The sequence below is a fragment of the Dioscorea cayenensis genome, unplaced genomic scaffold, assembly GCF_009730915.1.
Source record: "Dioscorea cayenensis subsp. rotundata cultivar TDr96_F1 unplaced genomic scaffold, TDr96_F1_v2_PseudoChromosome.rev07_lg8_w22 25.fasta BLBR01000972.1, whole genome shotgun sequence".
Lineage (NCBI taxonomy): Eukaryota > Viridiplantae > Streptophyta > Magnoliopsida > Dioscoreales > Dioscoreaceae > Dioscorea > Dioscorea cayenensis.
The window spans coordinates 35,786-57,809 of record NW_024087363.1 but is presented as its reverse complement, the minus strand read 5'-3'; the positions used below and the strand labels follow the sequence as shown (position 1 = coordinate 57,809).

Genomic DNA, 22,024 nt, shown 5'->3' with positions numbered 1-22,024 from the left:
GTGGTTTCAAGCCCTATAGAGGTGGTTAGGCGGTTTTCAAGCCCTATAGAGGCAGTTATAACCGCCTCTATATCTATAGCGTTGGTTTTTTCACCTGCCCCTAAACCGCTTCGTATCAAGCCTACTCTACACTTTAGAGCCAGTTTGTAACAACCGTTGGGGTAAGTTTTATCTACGGAAGCGGTTTTAAATAACAAGTGTAAAGGCGGTTATCACCACCTCTATAGGTAACAATTTCTTAACTCTTCACAATAAAAGTTTTAAAGGCGGTTATAACTGCCTCTATAGCTAATAATTTCTTAACTCTTCTTAATAGTTTTAGAGGTGGTTATAACCGCCCCTACAACTAATAATTTCTTAACTCTTCTCAATATTTTTAGAGGTGGTTATAACCATTTCCATAGCTACTGATTTATAATCGCCTCTATAGCTAATAATATCTTACATGTTCATACTTTTAGAGGCGGTTATAATCACCTCTTAATTTATTCATTAATTGAATTAAATTTTAACTTATTTTTCTACTGATATTAAATAAATTTATTTAACCTGTAAATAAAAAACAATGACTCTTTCAATACATTCAAAAGTATCCTACATTTAATTTCATTGACTTTTATTGACAAGTAATGAGCTCAAGTGTAATGTATTCTGATTAATAACAAAATGTAAAGAGTTTTACACTATTTGTCTACTTTTACTGCAAAATAATTTTTGGTTTGATTACTCAAAGTAAAAAAAGCTCCATGTATCCTCTTTATCTTCAACCCTCTCGATCTTTAACAATGAATTCTCCTACATAAGTAAACAAACATTATCAAATAAAGCGCTATAACTGTAATTAAAATCAAATAAAAAACAATTAAATGCTAAATTATGAAATCAATACCATGCATATATAGTTTGAAATATAATCCGGCCAATGGTAATTTGTTTGTCCTTATGCATGTATAAGTGTATTTCTAGAAACTCAAACAATGAAATTGAATTGGCCATGGTTTCTATGTAACTAATCACACTAAATTTTTCCCTAATTGGACTATTCTAGTACTCAGTTTTGATTTGCTCACAAAACATCTTTCACAAAGATTAATCTCCCTTAAATTATTTTAAATACAATATAGGATTATCCACCTTTAAAAGTTTAACTCAAACTTCATGATTGTATTTAAAGGTGATTTGAAAAAAAAGCCATATCACCTATTGGGAATAAGGACTAATGAACTTATCTTCTAACTCATTTTCTATCAATTGATTGGCATATTCCTAAAATGTCCTGAGTTTCTACTTTTACTATCCTTGAGGCCAAGTCACATTCAATGTTAAATACATAAAGGTAGTTGGCAGAAAAGTTTATAACCTTAATATTCACTGAAATCAACAAGATTCCAACAAAAAAAGGACTTAGCCATCAACTAGAAGGCAGTAACATAAGAGAAATACTTCAGCTTCTATCTAAAACAAACACATGGATCATGCTCATTTATACGAAGACATAATAAACCAACTGATCAATAGCATGTCAAAAAGGCATATCCAATTTGTATGTTAGCAACACATTGATTGTGTATCCTATGGAAAATACAAGTTGTTCCCAATTTTGCTAACTTATTTTATGAGAACAGTTTATTAAAAGGTAGTACACCCAATTTTGTTAATAAATACAAAGAAGGTACTACACCCAATTTTGTCTGCTGGCCAACCTTCAATATGTCTACCAGGACCAATCACCACATTATTAGTATGCTTATCAAACTCCCAAAGTCCATTTGTACCCTATGATTGTAGTCTCAAATCATCCGTTTAGACATAGAAAAACTTGCAAAAAATTTTATTTATGAACCTGCCTCTAATATTAGATATAAAACTATATATATAAACAGTTATTCATGATGGAATGGTACTTTATCAATTGCTTTTAGTGGTGTCTCTCTTCTTTGGTTTTGATGGTAGTTAAAGGGGGCCCTGCTTGGTAGAGACAAGGTCACACAACTCTATGTTTATTGTTCTATCTTTGTTGTCAGTTGCTTCCATAGATGAATTCCACTATTTCCAAGTGATTTGTTTTAAAACTGGGTTTTTTAGAAGCCAACAAACAAATAGGTGTTTCTTGGATAAAAACCATTTCCAAGAAAGAAAGTTTTTTGAGAGGCCACTATTTTAGACAAAAAGAAGTAATTAAATATAACCTTTTTATTTTTGTTTCCTCTTTTTTAAATCTCATCTATTCTTAAAATAAAAATATGTAATTATATAATATTTGTATTATTTTAAAGCATATTTTTAAAAGGCAACACTAAAATCATAGCCTAAGAAAAACGGTTTTTCAAAATCTATCTAAATTAGATCTTGGTCAAGATTTAGCAACTAAAGTTGGTGTTATTTGATTAGGTTTCAGCGAATGCTGCTAGTCTTAAGCATTGAGATATGGGACTACGTTAGTCAAGGGATTACATACAAAACTAAAATACCACTCATTATCTATTCTTAAAATAAAAATATGTAATTATAAAATATTTGTATTACTAGTTTTAAAATCATATTATTTTTAGTAGTTAGATCCATCATCCATCATCCATAATGACCTTTGACATAATTAGGTTATGTTTGCATAAAAAATGACAATACCAATAAAAAAAAATAATTAACAAATCAAACTCCATCTGTTAATAATTAGGTTATATTTACATAAAAAATGGCAATAACTTTTATTATTGATGATTTGTTTTTAGAGATGATTGAGTAGAATTATAATAAGACTGTTACTATCTGTTCACTCCTTTCATTTACAATATGAGAATAAATTTTATAATTGATATTGTAATATACTATGTCCATATAAAAATGGTGAAAAGAAAATAGAGTACCTAAATATACATTCTTGTACTTAATGAGAAGACTAACAGGTAATAATGTCCATATTGTGCAGTTTGATCAACTGCTCTGTGTCAATGAAGTGGTTCATGTCATCATTTCCAGTTCTAGACTACGAAAGATAAGTGTGAACAGTCAACTAAAAATGAAGAATGGAAAACCTATGATTGTTTTTTCCTTACTGCAAGTAGCACCTGTTCCTTTTTTTAAAAATGTCAAGGAGATCAAATGCCTACATAAGAGAAAATTTGGTAAGTCACTCATTATATACAAACACAATAATCATTGCTACCAATATCTGTTACTTAACAGAGACGTAATTAATATTTTACAATAAACATGATCATTAACCATACCTTCAAATTACTAGCATACAAATCTACACTGGTTCAACATAAGAAATCCAAGCAACATTGGTTTTTCCAATTACACACTGATGATTTAAGAGACTGCCAACTATTGATGATGTACCATATGTACCTAGTGTTAATCCTAAGAAATAAAATATCTAAATCTTCATAGCAGAAAAATTTCAACCTTTTAGTTTGGACCAATCAACAAAAGATGCCAAAAAAGATAGAGCAACAATAAGCTTGTCCATGAATGACATAATTTGTTATGACTATGTCAAAAACTTATAAACTGAATCGCTAACTGTGTGCTCCAGAATATAGACATAGCCCACTACCAATAATTTTAACTATTTTTACAGTAATCTAAAGAGAGAAAACTAGTATTAAAGAGGAAAATAAATTTCAACAAGCAACTAAAAAAATCACCTTGATGGTATCATAGTGGTTCCATCCAACCTCCTTGGAAAGCCATCCAAGTAGACAATATTTTTGTCCAGGTTGAAGCCTCAAAACCCTGAGAATAAAACCAACCAATGCAATCTCATATAAAATCAATATATAAATCACAAAAAACTTACTGCATAATAAGACCTAAAACACAAAACTCACTTGAGAGCATCCCGAATGACAACTTTTTCATAAAAAATGGCAATAACTTTGTGGATAGGTTAGCCATGGAGAATGGATTAGGGATTAGCTTGCCCTTGTTGAGTAATGTGCTACTATCTTATTTGACTAGTCAACCATGACTAATCAAAGCTATGTAATATCAATTAAATATGTGTTTTCATGTGAGTGTGTGCACTTTTGTTTTACTTGTATGCAGAAAACTCTAGAATGAAAAAAGTGAGCTACTCCTAATGTAATGAAGAGAGGAATGAAATGCCAATGATGATGATGATCTGCAGTTTTTTCTGCTGAAAATTTCTGAATCTGTTTTCCCTCTTCAAATCCTCTGTTTTATACTGCAGGATTAATTCAGATCTACTTCAAACTAAAGCTAGCTTCTTGGATGTTATAAGGAATGAGCCATTGCTTTTGTATTTTTAGTAAGTTGCAATTTACTTCTTAAGGTTCAGCTTCAATTGCTTGTATGCTATCTCATCTTCAGAGAATCAAGTGATGAACATGAAGAATTATGCTTGAATGAAGATTGTCTCTGCACACTAGCTTGCTTGCTTCCCATATTGTGCCTTGGCTTGTGTTTGATCTCAAACAGCCCTCAAAACCCCAAAGGGTTAGAAGACTAACATTGCACCAAGGTTTAGGTTTAAAGCTACAAATTATGAAAGTAGAATATGAGGCTTTGATTGCTAGGTTGTGTTTAGCCCTGAGCATTGATGTCTGAAACTTGTTTTGTTACATAAGCTTTGAACTCGTAGCAAGTTAAACTAGTAAGTTGTATGAGGCTAGAGATGAAGGAATGACCAGGTATAAGGTCGGGATAAGATTGAGTGATCAACACAAAAATTTATGAGATTTGAGATCATTAACATGACTCGTATTAATAATGAAGAAGCCAATTATCTCTCAAATTTACATCATCCTATAGCAATAATCTTAGAAAAATTGTCCATCTTGAGTACTTATCTCATAGAAGTAAAGATGAATAATGACAAAAACAAATGCATGAGGTTTGAGAAAAATCAAGTTGGATCTATCCTATTTATGACTTTTTGAAAATAGGGATTCTTCCTCAAGTTAAAAAAAGGAAGCTTGGATAATTGCACACCAATTAGCTCATTCCATCCTTGTTAATGGACAACTCTATAAAAGACCCTACTCTTTACACCATTTGAGTTGTTTGCATCCTCATTAACTGATTATGTCCTTTTAGTGACATATGAAGGCATTTGTGGTAATCGTCTTGCATGAAAGTCACTTGCCTACAAAGTTGAGGCAAGACTCTTATTGGCCTACTCTAACTGGAATTACAACCTGACATGTCCAATATTATCTTTTAGATTAAGATATAATGGCTCACATCATTCTATATATCCCTTGATAAGCCTGACATCTTAACACAAAGTAACACAACCAAGCGAGCAATGATATTAATGGCTACATGAATGAATGGCAGTTGGTGCCTTCCTGGCCCATACTAAAAACCTCATGACATGAAGCAACGCAACAAAAATCCATTTTCAAAGTCATCATCGCTGTGAACACAAATTACTCTTCTCCACCCTAATCAAACCTAAATACAATAAAACTTCTCAATTTATTAAAAACCCTAAGCTAGGGTTTCCGAATTCCAATTCGGCCACAAAACTAATTCTTCAACGACAAATTCAAGTCAAGCTCTAATCATTCAGTCTCTAAAAAAAATCCCAAATCAAGCAACTGATCCACAAGACAAAACCTCAATCCTAGAGGAAAAAAAGCCAAGAACTCACCGGAATCAGAGTCAACCGCGACCAAGACAGTGTCTAAGGAGGATGGCTTCGGTGATTTGAGGGTGGCTCTGTGAGTAGCGCCACAGATGTAGTGGTGGTGAGGCATTGAGAGGAGATGCCCGCCATGGTTGGGTCTAGGGCTTGGAGAGAGAGCAGGAGAGGAAGGGGCTTCATGGAATCTATGGCTATGGTGCTTTGCCCTCACCAACCCGAACTTTGCAAACAGTCAACAATGACCTAATGTTTTTTATAATAAACACTTATACCATCGGTTACTTTAAACCGGTTCTAAAAATAGGATTAACTTTCTAATCCCATTCATTAGAGCCGGTTTTAAAAAATTTGCACTCCTTGTCTGCCTCTATAACTATAATTTGGTGTAGTGCTTCTCAATATTTCTCATAGATGAAGTTGCACTCCTTGTCTGCCTCTATGACAAGTTGTGCTAACTATACCTATCTAGATAACTTCATTAATTACATACAAATAACTTAGCACAACTTGTCATAACTTAGCACAACTTGACATATATAATTTGCATACATGGTGCTTTATATATAATGATAACCAATGAACCAAGTGCTACTAAGATTCAAATTAACTAATGCTACTTAAAATCAAAATAAATAACTATACTTAAGCTATAATCATTAAAAACAGATAAACATAACATGAGCTCATGTTTATCATGAGAAAACAATTTTGAGAAAGAAGATTTTTTGAGTTATCATTTCACAATACGTTTCTCGGGGTTATAAAAAGGGTACTTTATAATGTGTGGGTTTGATAGATTAAGCTTCTATATATTTCATGGAGATCGGTTTTCCTATAAGAAGGATGATCATCCATTTCTGGGATTGAACAGCTCATATTATGTATCCAACCAATGCGTATGAATATGTTTCATGATATCAATAATTAAGCACTATTTTTCTATACTTTTTACAATTTGTCCCACTAATTTTTCAGACTACGGTTACTTGGTGATTGATTATAGTTGACTCATGTGATAATACACCTAAGAGCAAAAACCTCCATATTTTTGAGCTGTATCAAACAAAATTTAAATTCTTTATGTTCTGTAAATTTTTTAAAACATAAAAAACTAAACGAGTTGATGAATTTTTCTTTCCATTCGGTCTTTTGGTTTGCCTCTATCACAAAAATAATTAATATCAATTTGGTAAAATAAAATTATTTACATTAATATATTATGTAGCTAAATTAAAATATATTCCTTATAGTTTAAACCCAAAGTAATATAACTTTTTAGAGTGATAATAAAATTTAAAAATATCCAGTATCCATATTCATTAAAAAAAAAACCAGTAATTTTCATCTTCCCAAATAAGAGGTTGAGGGATCAACCACCTCCCACACAACATTGGTTGAGGTAGTGGCTTGTCTATTTTATAACAAAAAATAAAAATAAATAAATAAATCTAATGTGTACATATATATAGTTTATGGAGTTTATTATAGCATTAATGAATATTAAAAAAATAGGAAATTACATTTGAGTGCATTTTTAATATTTTGATATCTGATATATTTTATTAAAAATAAAGAATATAAATATGGTAGAAATTGTTAAATAGTCTTTTTTATTTTTTTTAACTTATCTTATTAGTTTTTTTAATATCTATTTTTGAGAGTTTAGGGATACTGAGATGACTAAATTAAAATAATACAGTGCTAAAACGTTACAATTTAAAATAAAATAATTAAAAATATAAGTTTAAAAAAATAAAAGAATGTTAAACAAATTATATATATATATATATACATATATATATATACTTAATCTTAATTCTATCTCCTATAAACTTTCATTCCTAAACTTTCATTAGAGAAGGCATTTGGTCACTCATGATCAGCTAACATGTCGCATCATGATTCTATTCTCTAAAAACTTTTTTTTGATTCTTAGTGACTCTTGATTAGCTAATATGTCACTTCGTGATTATATCTTCTAAAGACTTTTTTCCTTCTTAATGATCCATGACTATCTAACATGTCACATTGTGATTATCTCCTCTAAAGACTTCTTTTCCTTCTTGATAACCCTTGATTAGCTAACATGTCACATCATGATTCTATCCTTTAAAGACTTTTTTCCTTCTAAACTTTTATTTTATTTTATTTTGAAATGGTATTTGGTAACTCTTAATTACCAACATTTGGTGACTCTGGTTAGCTAACATGTCTCATCATGATTCTATCCTCTAAAAACTTTTTTTCCATTCTTCATGACTCTTAATTAGCTAACATATCACATCATGGTTTTATCCCGTAAAGACTTTTTCCCTTCATGATGACTCTAGTGATATTCTTTCCTCTAAAGACTTTTTCCCTTCTAAACTTTTATTTTACTTTATTTAATAAGGATATTTGGGAACTCTTATTCACCACATCATTTCACACCTACCCTGATTATTGCAAACACATGATGCCCTTCCTCCCAGTTCTCCTCCACCCTGGCCTTCCTCACTAATCTGTAGTACCTCACTAACAACACTCTCTTCATGCTCTTCTCTCTCCACCGCTTTGGCCCTAATCTCTTTCTCTGGTCCCCTCTTACAAGCGGCGACACTGTTGCCAGCACCACCACTACCAAAAGAAGCAAAGGTAGGACCTTGGCAACCATGGAAAGCTATCACCTTTCTTCCTCTTCACCAACCCTCGCTTTATCTATTGAAGAAGAAGAAAGCAATGCAGCTAAGAGACTAAATTTTCTCTGTTTCTTTGCTTTGTTTTTTTATTTTGATTTTGTTTTTTTGCTTCTTTTTTCTCTCACTTCACGCTTGAAAAAAATAATAATATTCATATAAAAATATGTTTCTATTGGGTATCTTTTTAGCGAGGAGTGAAACAAAGAAAGGGAAGGAGAGAAAGAAACTGTTTATAACCCGATTACAAGGCTTTTCTAAATTCTATTTGTATTTTTTTATTTTTTTTTCTTGATTTGATGCCAAATATTCCATATTTTTGGCCAAAAAAAAAAGTAAACAAGTCATATTTTGTTTGATGTTTATATTATTAGTTGAAGTTTAGTCTAAAATGTTGTTATGAATAGGAAAAATGCAGAAAATTAATTATTATATCATGAATGTTTCATTCCAGAAAAATCTAATTTAAATATGCAAATGATTTTCTATTTCTTCATCTATTCAAAGATTTAGTTGATAGTGTCAGAGATGATACAGGATTTGAATTGTTATCGGAGAGATAAGGCATAGATTGTCTTGCTGGCTTGAGAGCTCCACTGAGTCTAGGATTGAGACATCGCTATCCAACCGAAAACTAGCCAGCTGAGTTAAGTTTTTCCGGTATGTCCACCGTGCTCTTTGAATTATTCAACAATTTTGTGAATTTTTTTAAAAAAAATATGTATTTATGTTAAGAAAAAATGACGAGCTCGCAAAGTTGATTGGATTATGAATTTGGGGAGGAAACATCTTCCAATGATTAAATTGACAAGCTTCATTTCATCTACAACATGATCTAATTATTGTTTTTTTTTATGCATTTATGTTAAAAAAAATATGATGAGCCGAAGAGTTGATTGGATTATGAATTTGGGGAGGAAACATCTTCTAGTGTTTAAATTGACAAGCTTCATTTCATAACTCAGCAATATCTATTTTTTTCATATTTGTTTTTGTTTTTGAGATGGACAAAAAAATCGCTTAAATTTAGTCTTTGGATAAAAGAAAATTGTTATTTTTCCCTTTTAATGTAAATAAAATCATATGGTCCTATAAAATACCACCATATAATAATGAACGATATATATATATATATATATTGGAAAACCGTATATTGATTTATATGTTTTTTGTTTTTTAAATTTTTTTTGGTTAGTAATGAATTCATTTAATCCAAGAGGAAACATTTAATTTAGACTTTTTTTAACCGATTTTGGATTTGAATCCAAAGAACGAGAAAGATAAAAAAACAAAAGGAGAAAGAAGTGTTAGAATGGGAAGACAAGGAAGAGGAGACATACAAGGATGGCATGTGAAATCTTTATGGTGATTTTCTTTCTTTTCCTCTGTAAAAAACACTAAATTTGGGGTAAAATACATATTTGTTTTAGGAAAATTAGAAAATATATTCTTCTGTGTTAAAAAATATATATATTTATTCCATTCAAATATTTTTTAATGTTTGCTGAAAGGAAAGAAAACTATAAAAATTAAATATATATACTCAATCCCTCTTTCTTTATTTGTATATTATTAAAATCACTGTTATAGCAAGGATAACTAATAATATATATATATTATATTGATTAATGTGCGGGTTGGTTTGTCCTTGAGACAAAGACCTCTCTTTGTTATTTGCACTTAGTCTATCAAGTTTGAAAACAAAACAAAAACAATAAAAACAAAAAGGAAAAGAAGTATTAGGAATGTGAAGACAAGGAATAGGAGAGAGACAATGGTGGCATGTGAAATCTTGATGGAGTCTTTCTTTCTCTTTCTCCGTCAAAGACTCAAAAAAACAATAATTTGGGAGAAAAAACATGCATTTTTTAGGAAAATTAGAAAATATATTCTCCTCTGCTAAAAAAACATTTATTCCATTCAAATAGTTTTTGATGTGAACCAATTAAACATAACTAAAACTATAAAAATTAAATATCTATACTCAACCACTCCCTATTTATTTGTATATTAGTAGAATTACTATTGCAACAAGGATAACCAATAATAAATATATTTGTACATATTATATTGGCTAATGTGTGGCTTGGTTTGTCCTTGAGATAAGGGCCTCTCTTTCTTATCTAGATATTATTCTATCAAGTTTGAAAACATAATAAGGAAAATAAAAATAAAAAGAATGTCAAGTGTTGGGAATGGAAATACAAGGAGTAGGAAACACACAAGAGTGGCATGTAATTGGTACCGGGATTCTAACATAATATTAAGAAACCTAGCTAATTATAAGTTTCATTTCTAAATGATAAAGAATGAATATTTTCCAATGAAATCAGAATAAATCTAAACTTTGTGCTTATATTTGTCAATAAATGCCTAACTGATAAATACTATGATTTCATTTGTAAAAATCACAAAAGTCCACTATGTATATTTTTTTCAAACTTTAATTTATATTTAACATTATACATAACTTTACTTAGGTTTTAAATCACAAAAACTATTGCAGCTTCCAACTTTAAATGGTCTAAATTATTTTCAATTTGACAATATACTTCCCATATTAAAAATGATTTAAAAAAAATATTATCAATGTCTTCTTTAATATAATTTGTATTATTTTTATAACTATTTTTCATGATATATTGCACCCACAGCATTAGCGCGGCCTTTACACCAGTAACAATTAAAACAATGACGTGGGACCATCAGGAGTACTACCATATAAACTAATTACTTGATTTCCAATTCTTAGCATTCTCAAAGCCATTTCTAAACATATGGTAGTCTTCAATAGTCTTCTTAATCTCCTCCTCAGTGTTCATCATAAAGGGACCATAATGCACCACCGGCTCATTCAACGGCTGCCCGCCGATGAGCACAAATCTCAACATCTTGGATGAAGCATTCCGCACAGCCACAACATCCCCAACGCTCAAAACAACAGCATGGTGGCTCGTTATTGCAGAAGATGAACACTTGGGTGGTATTCCAAACACTGTTTCCCCTTCTAAAATGTATGCAAATGCAGTCCATGTATCAGGGATGTGTTGTTCTAATTGAGCTACAGGTTTCATTGTGAAGTCAAGGAACAATGTTGGAGTTTGAGTGTAGATTGGTGATCGAACTCCGAATGCTTCTCCAGCGATGATTCGAACATGCACGCTGTCTTTTTCGTCTTCTCTTATGTCCTTGCTTTGCAGTTCTTGATATCTCGGCTCCATCCTGTTATTATTTAGTTCTTATATGTTTATTTATTATAAATATGGTATTTTATGTGTGTATACTAAGGAAACTATTGTTAGGAAAATCAGAGAAAAACACACAAAGAACACTCAAAGAAGATGAGATAATTTTTGACACGGTCAACCAAAACTCCCCACCTTTCTATCTTTTATATTGATAATAATAACTGAATTCAAACTACATTTCTTCTCCATCAAGAAACTAAACAAATTCAAACTATCAAGCTTATCTAAACATAATTCTAAGTGCAAATGCAATTTTTGAAATACCAAGGGTTATAACTGCAAACATAAATGCATAAATGCAATAATATCTAATATAAAATATAAATAACATAGGGTCATATATGCACTAACAAGATTAATTCTATCATTCACTCCCTTAATCTTGTTGATTTTTCTGCACATCTCGCAACCCAATCTTCTGGCGCATCTCCAAGAATTTGACACTCCCAAGCGACTTGGTCAGTATGTTGGCGAGCTAGTCATCTGAATTAACATACTTTACTGCTATCTTGCTACTCTCGATACATTCCCGGATGAAATGGTATCGTGTGTCAATGTGCTTGCTCCTATCATGATGGACAGGATTCTTGCAAAGGGAAATTGCAGATTTGTTATCCACCTTAAGAACCGCCGAGCTCAACTCTTGCTTCATCAAATCAGCTAATAAACGATTTAGCCATATACCTTGACACGCAGCCGTTGTTGCAGCAATATACTCCGCCTCGCAAGATGATAGTGCCACTACTTTCTACTTCTGTGATATCCAAGTAATTAGATTTGGACCAAGAAAGTAGACAACTCCAGTAGTACTCTTGCGATCATCAACATCGCCCTCTAAGTCACGATCACTATACCCAACTAGCTATGGTTTCCCATCCTTTATCTTTGTATAGTAACATCCAAAATTCAGTGTACCACTCACATACCTGAGTATATGCTTCACAGCAGCCATATGTTGAGTGGTAGGACCTTCCATGAATCGACTTACAATCCCGACTGTATATGCTATGTCCGGCCTCGTATTAACAAGATACCTCAAACTTCCAACAATGCTCCTATATAGAGTAGCATCAACTGGTGGATTTGTACTCAGTTTGCTTAGCTTCAACCTAGATTCCATGGGAGTTTGGGTAGGGTTACACCCACTCATGCCACACTTTTCTAGTATCTTGGCTGCATAGGCTGATTGACACAGTGTTATTCCTTGAGATGTCTGCTGAACTTCTATCCCCAAATAGTAACTCAATAGATCTAGATCACTCATATTGAATAATTTCTTCATCTGTGTCTTGAATTTGGTGATGTTAGCAGTACTGGAACATGTAATGATCAAGTCATCGACATACACTCCAACAAACAAACTTGACTCGCCTATGCTTCTTTTGTACACGGCATGCTCAAGTGGACATCTTTCAAACCCAAGTGACAAAAGACTCTTATCAAGCTTGGAATTCCATGCCCTAGGCACCTGTCGAAGTTCATAAAGTGTCTTCCTTAATTTCAGCACCTTATACTCATGGTTCCTCTTAACAAAACCAGGCGGTTGCGACACGTATACTTCCTCGCTAAGCTCCCCATTGAGGAATTCCAATTTAACATCCATGTGATGCACCTCCCAACCATCTTAAGAAGCCATGGCAATGAGCAATCTCACTGTCTCAAGCCTTGCAACAGGTGCAAAAACTTCATCAAAGTCCACTCCCTGTTTTTGCACATACCCCTTTGCTACAAGACGAGCTTTATGTTTCACTATTGTACCTTGTGAATCCTTCTTTACTTTGTACACCCACTTCAATCTAATGGGTTTGTGCCCACTTGGCAAGTTTACTAGCTCCCATGTGTCATTATCTTCAATAGCTTTCAACTCCTCTTGCATTGCACATCTCCAACTTTCTTCTTTCTGGGCTTCTTCTAAGCTCATTGGTTCTTCCTCACCCAGCAAGCATAGTCCAACATATTCTGGCTCCATCTCAGATGTGGCATCATACACCTCCTGGAGAGACCGAAAATGACTTGGCCCCTCCACAGAAGATGATGAAGAGGCACTCGATGAGATCGTTGTCGCCGAGGTGGGTGCTGCGCCGTTGTGGGTGACACTGGAATATCCAGTCCACAGTTCTCATCTTCTCCTACAACATGGTCAGTTTCATGCATTGCTGTAAATGTGTTACCTTGATTAGACAAAGTGGTGTCATGTCCAAGACATGACTCCCAATCCCATTGCTTCTCCTCATTGAAAAACACATCTCGGCTGATGTGCAACTTTCTTGTCTTAGGATCATAAACTCGATAGGCCTTGGACCCATGTTCATAGGCAAGAAATACCATGGGAGTACTCCGATATTATAACTTCTTGAGGTGTGTGTTCACTGTTTTAACGTGTGCCACATAACCAAAGGTACGTAGATGTTGCACCTTTTGTTTCTTTTGATACCAAGCTTCATTTGGTGTCTTCTCGACTACACTCTGTGTTAGGGCACGATTAAGAAGGTACACCGCTGTCTCCACTGCTTCTCCCCAGAATGTTCCCGGCACATTCTTACTCTTGAGCAAACTCCTTGCCATTGCCATAATGGTTTGGTTTCTCCGCTCAACAACACCATTTTGCTGTAGAGAATATGGTGCAGTGAGAAACCATTTTACCCCAAAGTCTTCACAATATTGACTGAACTCCTTGGACATGAACTCTCCTCCTCTATCAGTTCGCAAGGCCCTCATCTTGTGACCTACCTCCATCTCAGCACTCGCTTTGATTTTCTTAAAAGCATTCAAAACTTCATCTTTAGTCTTGAGCATTACTATCCACATGTATCTGCTGAAATCATCAACAACCAATAAAAAGAATTTATAACCTCGAGGGGTTGTTGGTGTAATTGGTCCACACAAATCACCATGAACAAGTTGTAGTGGCTTCTCTGCACGATAATTTGAGTCATGAGGGAACGGAGTACGCCATTGTTTACCAACCATGCAACCATCACAAAGTTGGTCTACATGTTCCAGAACTAGCAGACCTTCCACCATCTTCTTGTGTGCCAGACTTCTCAATGCTTCGAAGTTTAGGTGCCCATATCGTGCATGCCAGACCCATGCATCTTTTTTGTAGCTTGCCAACATACACACCGGCTGGGTTAGGTTGAGGTTAAGCATGCACAACCTATTTCTTGACCTCCTTACTTTCGCCAATAACTTTCTTTGCATGTCGAAAATACACATGTATCAATTTTCCATGATTGTTTTGAAGCTGTGCTCATCCAGTTGTCCCAAGCTCACAATGTTACTCTTAAGCCTTGGAATGTAGTACACATTAGTCAATACCCTGTGCTCACCGTTTTGACATTTGAACAGAACCGATCCACTACCACATATGTCAACAATCGTTCCATCTCCAAACTTCACCGTACCTTTCACAGTTCCATCAAGCTCGTTGAATTTATCTCTACACCCAGTCATGTGATTGCTCGCCCCAGTGTCCAAATACCATACATCACTCTCATACTTCTCATCACTCCCCAAAGCTAGCTTCATCTTCTGTTCATTAAGCTTTACCTCTTCGGTTGTCTCTTTAACAGATTGCAAGAGCTCACATGCCTCGACCATAAGCAATGCTGGTTCATCATCTTCTTGCTTATCTGCAACAAGGGCCCTCTCATCCTTCTTCTTAGAATGACATTCATAGGCAAAGTGTCCAAAATAGTTACAATTGTAACACTTCACCTTGACTTGTCGAACTTCTTATCTTGATGATTGTTGTCACTCCCGCGGCCTCCATTATTACTCCCACGTCCACGGCCATGCCAGTTGCTTCCTCCTCGTCCTCTTGATGAGTTCGATCCATCTTCGCCTTCTTCCTTCGCCTTCTATCCAGCCTTTGTTAGTAGGACATGCTCATCATCCTTATCGTCGTAACCCCGCAATCGCTCTTCATGGGCTTTAAGCAACCCGATGACCTCCTCCACGGTCATCGTTTGGAGATTGCCAAACTACTCAATCATCGATGCAATCTGAATAAACTTGGAAGGGACAGCACGAAGGAGCTTCTTGACGACGTAGGCCTCCTCCGCCTTTTCGCCCAATACACGAATTTTGTTAACTATTGTGGTCAACTTTGTGGAAAAGTCATCAACCGTCTCCGCTTCACGCATGCGTAGACCTTCAAACTCGCTTCTCAGAGTCTGGATCTTTGCCTCCTTGACGCGCTCAGCGCCCATGTGCATTGTCTACAACATCTCCCATGTCTCCTTGGCCGTCTCCTTCTCAGCCAACAAAAGGAGCGTCTCCTCGCTAATACCCTGATAGATAGCAGCAAGGGCCATCTAATCCTTCCGCGTCTCTATCTCCTCCTTCGGGTAAATAGGCTCAATAGCATCCCACACTCCTTGCGCACGCATATACACCTTCATCTTGAGTGCGCAAGGCGTGTGGGATGCTGGAGGGTCACCGTCCCGTCTCTTGTTGGAGCCTTCAATGCTGTCGTGCCGACGGTTGTTTCACTCTTTGATGTTGAACCTGACATGATCTTTGGTATCTACTGCGAACCTTGCTCTGGTACCAAATGTTAGGAAAATCAGAGAAAAACACACAAAAAACACTCAAAGAAGATGAAATAATTTTTGACGCAGTCAACCAAAACTCGCCACCTTTCTATCTTTTATATTGATAATAATAACTGAATTCAAACTACATTTCTTCTCCACCAAGAAACTAAACAAAATCAAACTAACAAACTTATCTAAACATAATTCTAAATGCAAATGCAATTTTTAAAATACCAAGGGTTATAACTGCAAACATAAATGCATAAATGCAATAATATCCAAATATAAAATATAAATAACATAGGGTCATATATGCACTAATAAGATTAATTCTATCAACTATTATGCTTTTAATATTAATGAAAATATAGAATCTATTTAATTACATTTTATCTTTGAAAGAGAGATTGATCCAAAGCTGCAATCCTCTATGAACTCCTTCTCCGGCAGGCATTTCAGAGTGAATGATTCCCCGGCCGGCGGTCATCCACTGAAGTTGAGATCGATTGATAAAATGATCAGGTGGAGAAAATAAATAGAAACATTGCAAAAAAAAAACAAAAAAAAACAAAACAAAACAAACGAAGAAGAAAGATGAAGATAATATATATATATATACACTAATTCAAACAAGTACCTACCTGCAAATCTCCAGCTTTTATAGTGCCATTATTTCCTGAGAAATCTTGATGAGTGACTGCTCCCTGAGATAAGTTCATTCATCATGAAGAATTATGTTATCAAATCCCGTAAACAGTACACCTTTCATGATAAAATGAATGTATATTACACATATATAGCTAATACGTACATACCTGAATCATATATGAGACAGTCTCAAAATCTCTGTGAGGATGATCATGGAATCCAGCAGGAGGTGAAGCTGGAAACCATACAAAAATAGAAATACATATATCAAAAGAATGCAAAACATGAGCACTAGAATTAATTTACAAACACAATTAAGAACAATAAACAACATGCCTGATGACTCATCCAGAAAAAGAAAAGGATCTAAATTTCTCAGCTCATACCTGAGGATTAATAAAGATATACAAATCATTTAATCACAAAAGGGGATCCATAATCATGTGTGTATATATATAAAGAAAATATTTATAGACCTTCCAATGTTTCTCCTAACAGTGGCTCTAGCACCTTCATGCTGAGGCTTGGCAAGCATCTTCTTGACTACATATCTGTGCTTTTGAGCTTCTTGATCAACAGACATGATGAGATGATGAAAACTATTTCTCTCTTTGATCTTTGTTTCTCAAGTTTATTGGAGAGGAAAAGGTTGATTTATGTTTGATTGGTGAACGTCTAATCAACAGAGCACCAGAATTTATAGAAGAGCCCCAACCATCCTTCTCATCAGCATGACCTCATTCATGCATGAATTGGAATCAAGCTTTCTTTCCTTCCTCGTCCACTAATTTGACTTTGTATATTGTTTGAATATCTTATTTTCTTTGTCATTCTGTTCTTACCATTTTTAAAACAATATTAACGAATAATAATAATAATTATTATTATTATTATTTATTTATTTATTTTTTTGGTGGAGAAAATTGAGAAAATAAAATGTAAATAATAAAATATATCAAAAGGAGGAGATAAAATATAAAGTTTTCATGATTGTTGAGGTGATTGGGATAATGAAAATATATCCTTTTGTTTTGTCTATTTCTGGGAACAGGGAGATGGCTGAATGGTGGAAAGTTCTGGCATGCCGACTAGGGAATAGACGGTGATGGTTACCAAAGGGACGAGGGCACTGATGCCATCCAAACGTCATCATGATGCAGCATGTATAATCCCCATATTGATAAATAAACTAAAATAAAAATCAAATAAAATAAGACATTTTTAAAAAGTCATAAAAATATATAATAAAACATCTTTTAAACACATAATTATTGAATATTTTTGCAGGGAAAAATTGTTACATCATGCACACCATTATTATCCTCGTAACTCCTGCTGCTGCTTGCATGAATTTTATTTTATTTTATTTTTTTAAAATAACTTCATGAATTTTATAGGACATTTTTTTAAAAGATTTTTTTTATTTTAAAAAAATTATATTAAGAGGATGGTTGATTGGTTGGTAATCATATATGAGGTATAAATTTATAATGGTCAAAATATATGATGAGTTTTACCTTATCAATTTCAACTTTAATTTTATATATATATTTTTAAATATATTTAGTGACCTTCTACTCAATTATTGCTAAGAAAATTCTATTTAAAACTTTTTTTCATATTTAAATTAGCATATGCACATTTTTCCCAATGATGGCTATATGTTAAATTTAATTTAATTTAATTTATTATTTATTATTTTTTTGAGAGCTTGTGTAACTATTGAGCCAAAATTAATGTCCACCATGTGTATTGATCAGGAAAGAATTTAAATATAATAATAATAATAATATTGTATCTTCAAATTTCAAATCTGGACTTAAAAAATCTTTAAAATATCTCCATTCTTCCAAAGACTTGACATGTGGGATGAGGTAGAAAATATAATTCCGGATTTCAATTGCTCTGATTTGGGTTTAGTGTTTGTTTACTCTGAATGCGAGTGGCATGAGTGGCACATAAGACTCGCATCATCTCAAGATACACATGCACCTCATTAATATAAATAAATTATGGGCTTTGGCTGATTATTTTTTGGTTCGACTTATATATAAAATCTAGTTATTAGTTGATTTATCCATCCATGCTCATAATACATGATGTCATGCTTAGCTCATGCAAACGTTATTTGGGAGATTAATATTTCTTCCAATTTTTAAAAATAGAAAAACCTCCAAATAATTTATTATAAAATTACCATCCCTGCGATAGAAACTGAGATATAAATTATAAAATAAAAAATTCTCATTATGAGACAACAATATTTCCTTTAAATTTATAACATTTATTTTTTAATTATTATTATTATTTAATAAAATGGATGAACCAAGAATTTATTAAAAAAAACAAGTACAAAACACAAAAGGACCAAACCAAAAACAAAGTGAGGGAGAGGAGCCGAGTTAAGGGGCCATCACCGGGAGTGATGCACCACATAGAACTTACAAAATGGAAACAAAACAAATAGGGAATAAAACACAACTAAGAAGACAAAGACCGCCAAAAGGTGACAAAGGTCTTTTTCAGCTGTCGGAAAGGAAATGATGTGGGTCCTTAGCTGTAGAAATCCAGTCAAGGACTTGTTTGTACCAGCCATGTACAGTAAAATAAATATAAATTAAAAAAATACAGGAAATTAAACAATAAGATTAGGTTTTGTGCAGTTTTACATTGAAAATCAAATCATGAATGGTTTTCACTCATTTCACTCTTACATAGAAACTTAAAACCTGGGGCTTAAATTAGGTCAAAACATTCTATGAAAACATGTACAGATTTTCCTTTATGTGAATAAATCTCTGAGAAAACTCAAATGGATATGAATGTGAACTACAATTGCTCTGTTTAAGTAATTCCACCACCCAATGTCTACAACCAATGCTTCCCTTGCCTGTGATAACAAACCGACAAAAGAAAATGTCACATGCTCCATGTTCATGGTTTTCTCAACGCTAATGCTGCACCCATAACAATGGCCATCACAATGCCAAGGCTAGCACCAAGGGAGGTACCAACAACGGCAGTTGTAATCAAGTTTCCTATTTCCGGGGAATCTTGCTTGGTAATTACTAATGTCTCCCTTTGTCGAGCCAATTCCATAGATAACCTATTTTTTTCAAGTTCCTAGAGGGGGCAAGCGGAATGGAGGTGTCAAGTCAGATTGAAGCAAAAAAGTTCTCTTGATGCAGGAAATGTGAAATTCAATGCATGCTCCCAAACAAAACCTTTACTTGGAAAGTCATCTCCTCCTAACTCTTTAGCGCACACGGTGTATGAGTTGACGTAGGGCCACAATGCCTTCAGCAGTCATTATAATAGCTTTCCTTTGGATTAGCATGCGGGCAAAATTAATAGGAGAGAGAATAATATTTTTGGTTGGTGTCTTCCCACTGGACTGTTGATCCGCTGAGCTCTATGGAAGAGGAGCACTGGGAATGACAAATGGACAAGAATGGATGATTTCTGTTATACCAGCATAAACTTGATATGCTTCCATGGCAAAGTCAACCAGCGTCTTTTGCTGATCAACACTGATAGAAAATTTATTTGTTATGGCCAAGACCGGCCAGGGACACCAAGACATCTGGCCTCATTTAAGAGAAGTGAAAATGCTGGTTGAGGATTTGGAGTGTTTACTTGGTGGTACCATGGAATTCTCTGTGAAATGTTATGAACAAGAACAATCAAATCTGTCTTCCTATGGATATCATTAATTAGCTCCAGCCTGCAATTCTTCTCTGAAGCTACTCACGCCTGAATGCAACTCTTGTAGCAAAAAAAATGATGTAAATGACCAAAAGTACAAAATTGTGAATGAGTATGGTAGGCATATAATTCTTAACCTCCCATCCACAATTCAGACTATTCAGTTATGAATCACTCTATATGCATCGACATGCTTCCTAGAGATGAAGATTCGTTCCTCACAAATCCAAGTTATGCTTACATCTACTGCAATATATACTAAAGACCACAGTGAAAAAATGGGACTGAAAGTGTTGCAAGCTCAGTTTAGTCCCATATTGCCTAATTGAGGGGGTATTCATGTGCATATATATGGGGGCCAACCCCACCCTATTAGGTCGGTCTTTTGGGGTAGTGGTTCTCCCACTGTGTGCTTCATTGGTGCTTTCATTGAGAAATTGATGTCAGAACAGAGCTAGTTTCAAGAGTTACAGGGAAGGATTAGAGAAGAAGGAAGGTAGGAGAAGAGAAAAAGGAGAAGAAGAGCAGAAGATAGAATTTCTAGCCAAAAGATGCCTTTTTTTCATTCATCATTATTTCTTATAGAAAATCATTACAGAATTGTAACAACTTGTAACAAACTCTCTGGCTGGCATTCTAACAAACACCTCCTATGCCAGGACAAAAGTATAAAATGAGAAACCCGACATGCTAGAGAAGATTGCTGATATGGTTGCAACTTTAATAGGACCCAATCCCCTTAATTGAATTGAATATTAGAGCTGCCCAAGTTGACTTGATTTCTTATTTGAAGCTGAGCCCACTGTAAATTTTCCCCCAAAGTGAACATGATCATTGCTTGATCGGTGAGCAACTCATCTACTATGGGCATCATGGATGTGCCCACCAAGTAATCAGTTAAGGACGGTGGCGGCCGGTCGAAGACTTCTTTGAAGGGGGGCATTCTGATCATTGAATGCCAAGTTGTGTTATAGTGCTACTCCGCCCACGGTAAGAAGCACAACCATTATCAAGGATTATCTCAGGCGAAGCAACATAGGTAGTCCTCCAAGTATTAATTGAGTACTTTAGTTTGACTATCAGCTTGAGGATGGTGTGTACTGCTCATAGCCAACATAGTACCCTGTAATCGAAATAATTCGCGCTAAAATCTGGACATAAATACCAGATCATGGTCGGAGATAATTTGGGCTGGCACTCCATGTATTTTGATGACATCCTACACCATGAGATCAGTTACCTACGGTTCTGTAAAAGTGGAGGCCAAAGCTGAAAAATGAGCATGCTTTGATAACCAGTCAACAGATTGAATGCCATATCTTCCCGGGTATTGACAAGGGTTGTAAAAGCCCCTGAGGTGTACAGTTAAAAAGTTTAGTTGCCTAACAGATTATACACTCCTAGACATACTCTTGCATGGCTCGCAGAAGCTCCGGCCAAAAGAAAACACTGGCTATGCGCGATAGCATTTAATGTACCCCGGCATGTCCGTGGAATTTAACCAATAATAGGGGCTGCAGTGCGGAATTCGCTGGAATCCATACTTATCCCTTGAAGAACAGGATATCATATCAAATTGATAAATTCATGTGT

The 22,024-nt window shown here is 34.4% G+C and overlaps 1 protein-coding gene and 1 long non-coding RNA gene across 2 annotated transcripts; both read right to left on the bottom strand.

The window, feature by feature from the left end:
• Positions 1 to 600: 600 nt before the first annotated feature.
• LOC120255360 lies at positions 601 to 5,839 on the bottom strand. The gene is made up of 3 exons (XR_005534991.1): positions 5,624 to 5,839; positions 3,654 to 3,741; positions 601 to 795 (listed from the first exon to the last, which is right to left on the bottom strand). It is a non-coding gene; the product is annotated as an uncharacterized LOC120255360 (long non-coding RNA).
• Positions 5,840 to 8,028: 2,189 nt separating this feature from the next.
• On the bottom strand, positions 8,029 to 17,365 carry LOC120255361 (pirin-like protein). Its single transcript, XM_039263197.1, has 8 exons — positions 17,203 to 17,365; positions 17,063 to 17,112; positions 16,894 to 16,961; positions 16,720 to 16,782; positions 16,465 to 16,568; positions 11,027 to 11,514; positions 8,284 to 8,314; positions 8,029 to 8,233 (listed from the first exon to the last, which is right to left on the bottom strand). The coding sequence occupies exons 1-8, from the start codon at positions 17,307 to 17,309 to the stop codon at positions 8,029 to 8,031; spliced, it is 1,116 nt and encodes a 371-aa protein (XP_039119131.1). The 5' UTR covers positions 17,310 to 17,365.
• Positions 17,366 to 22,024: the final 4,659 nt, after the last annotated feature.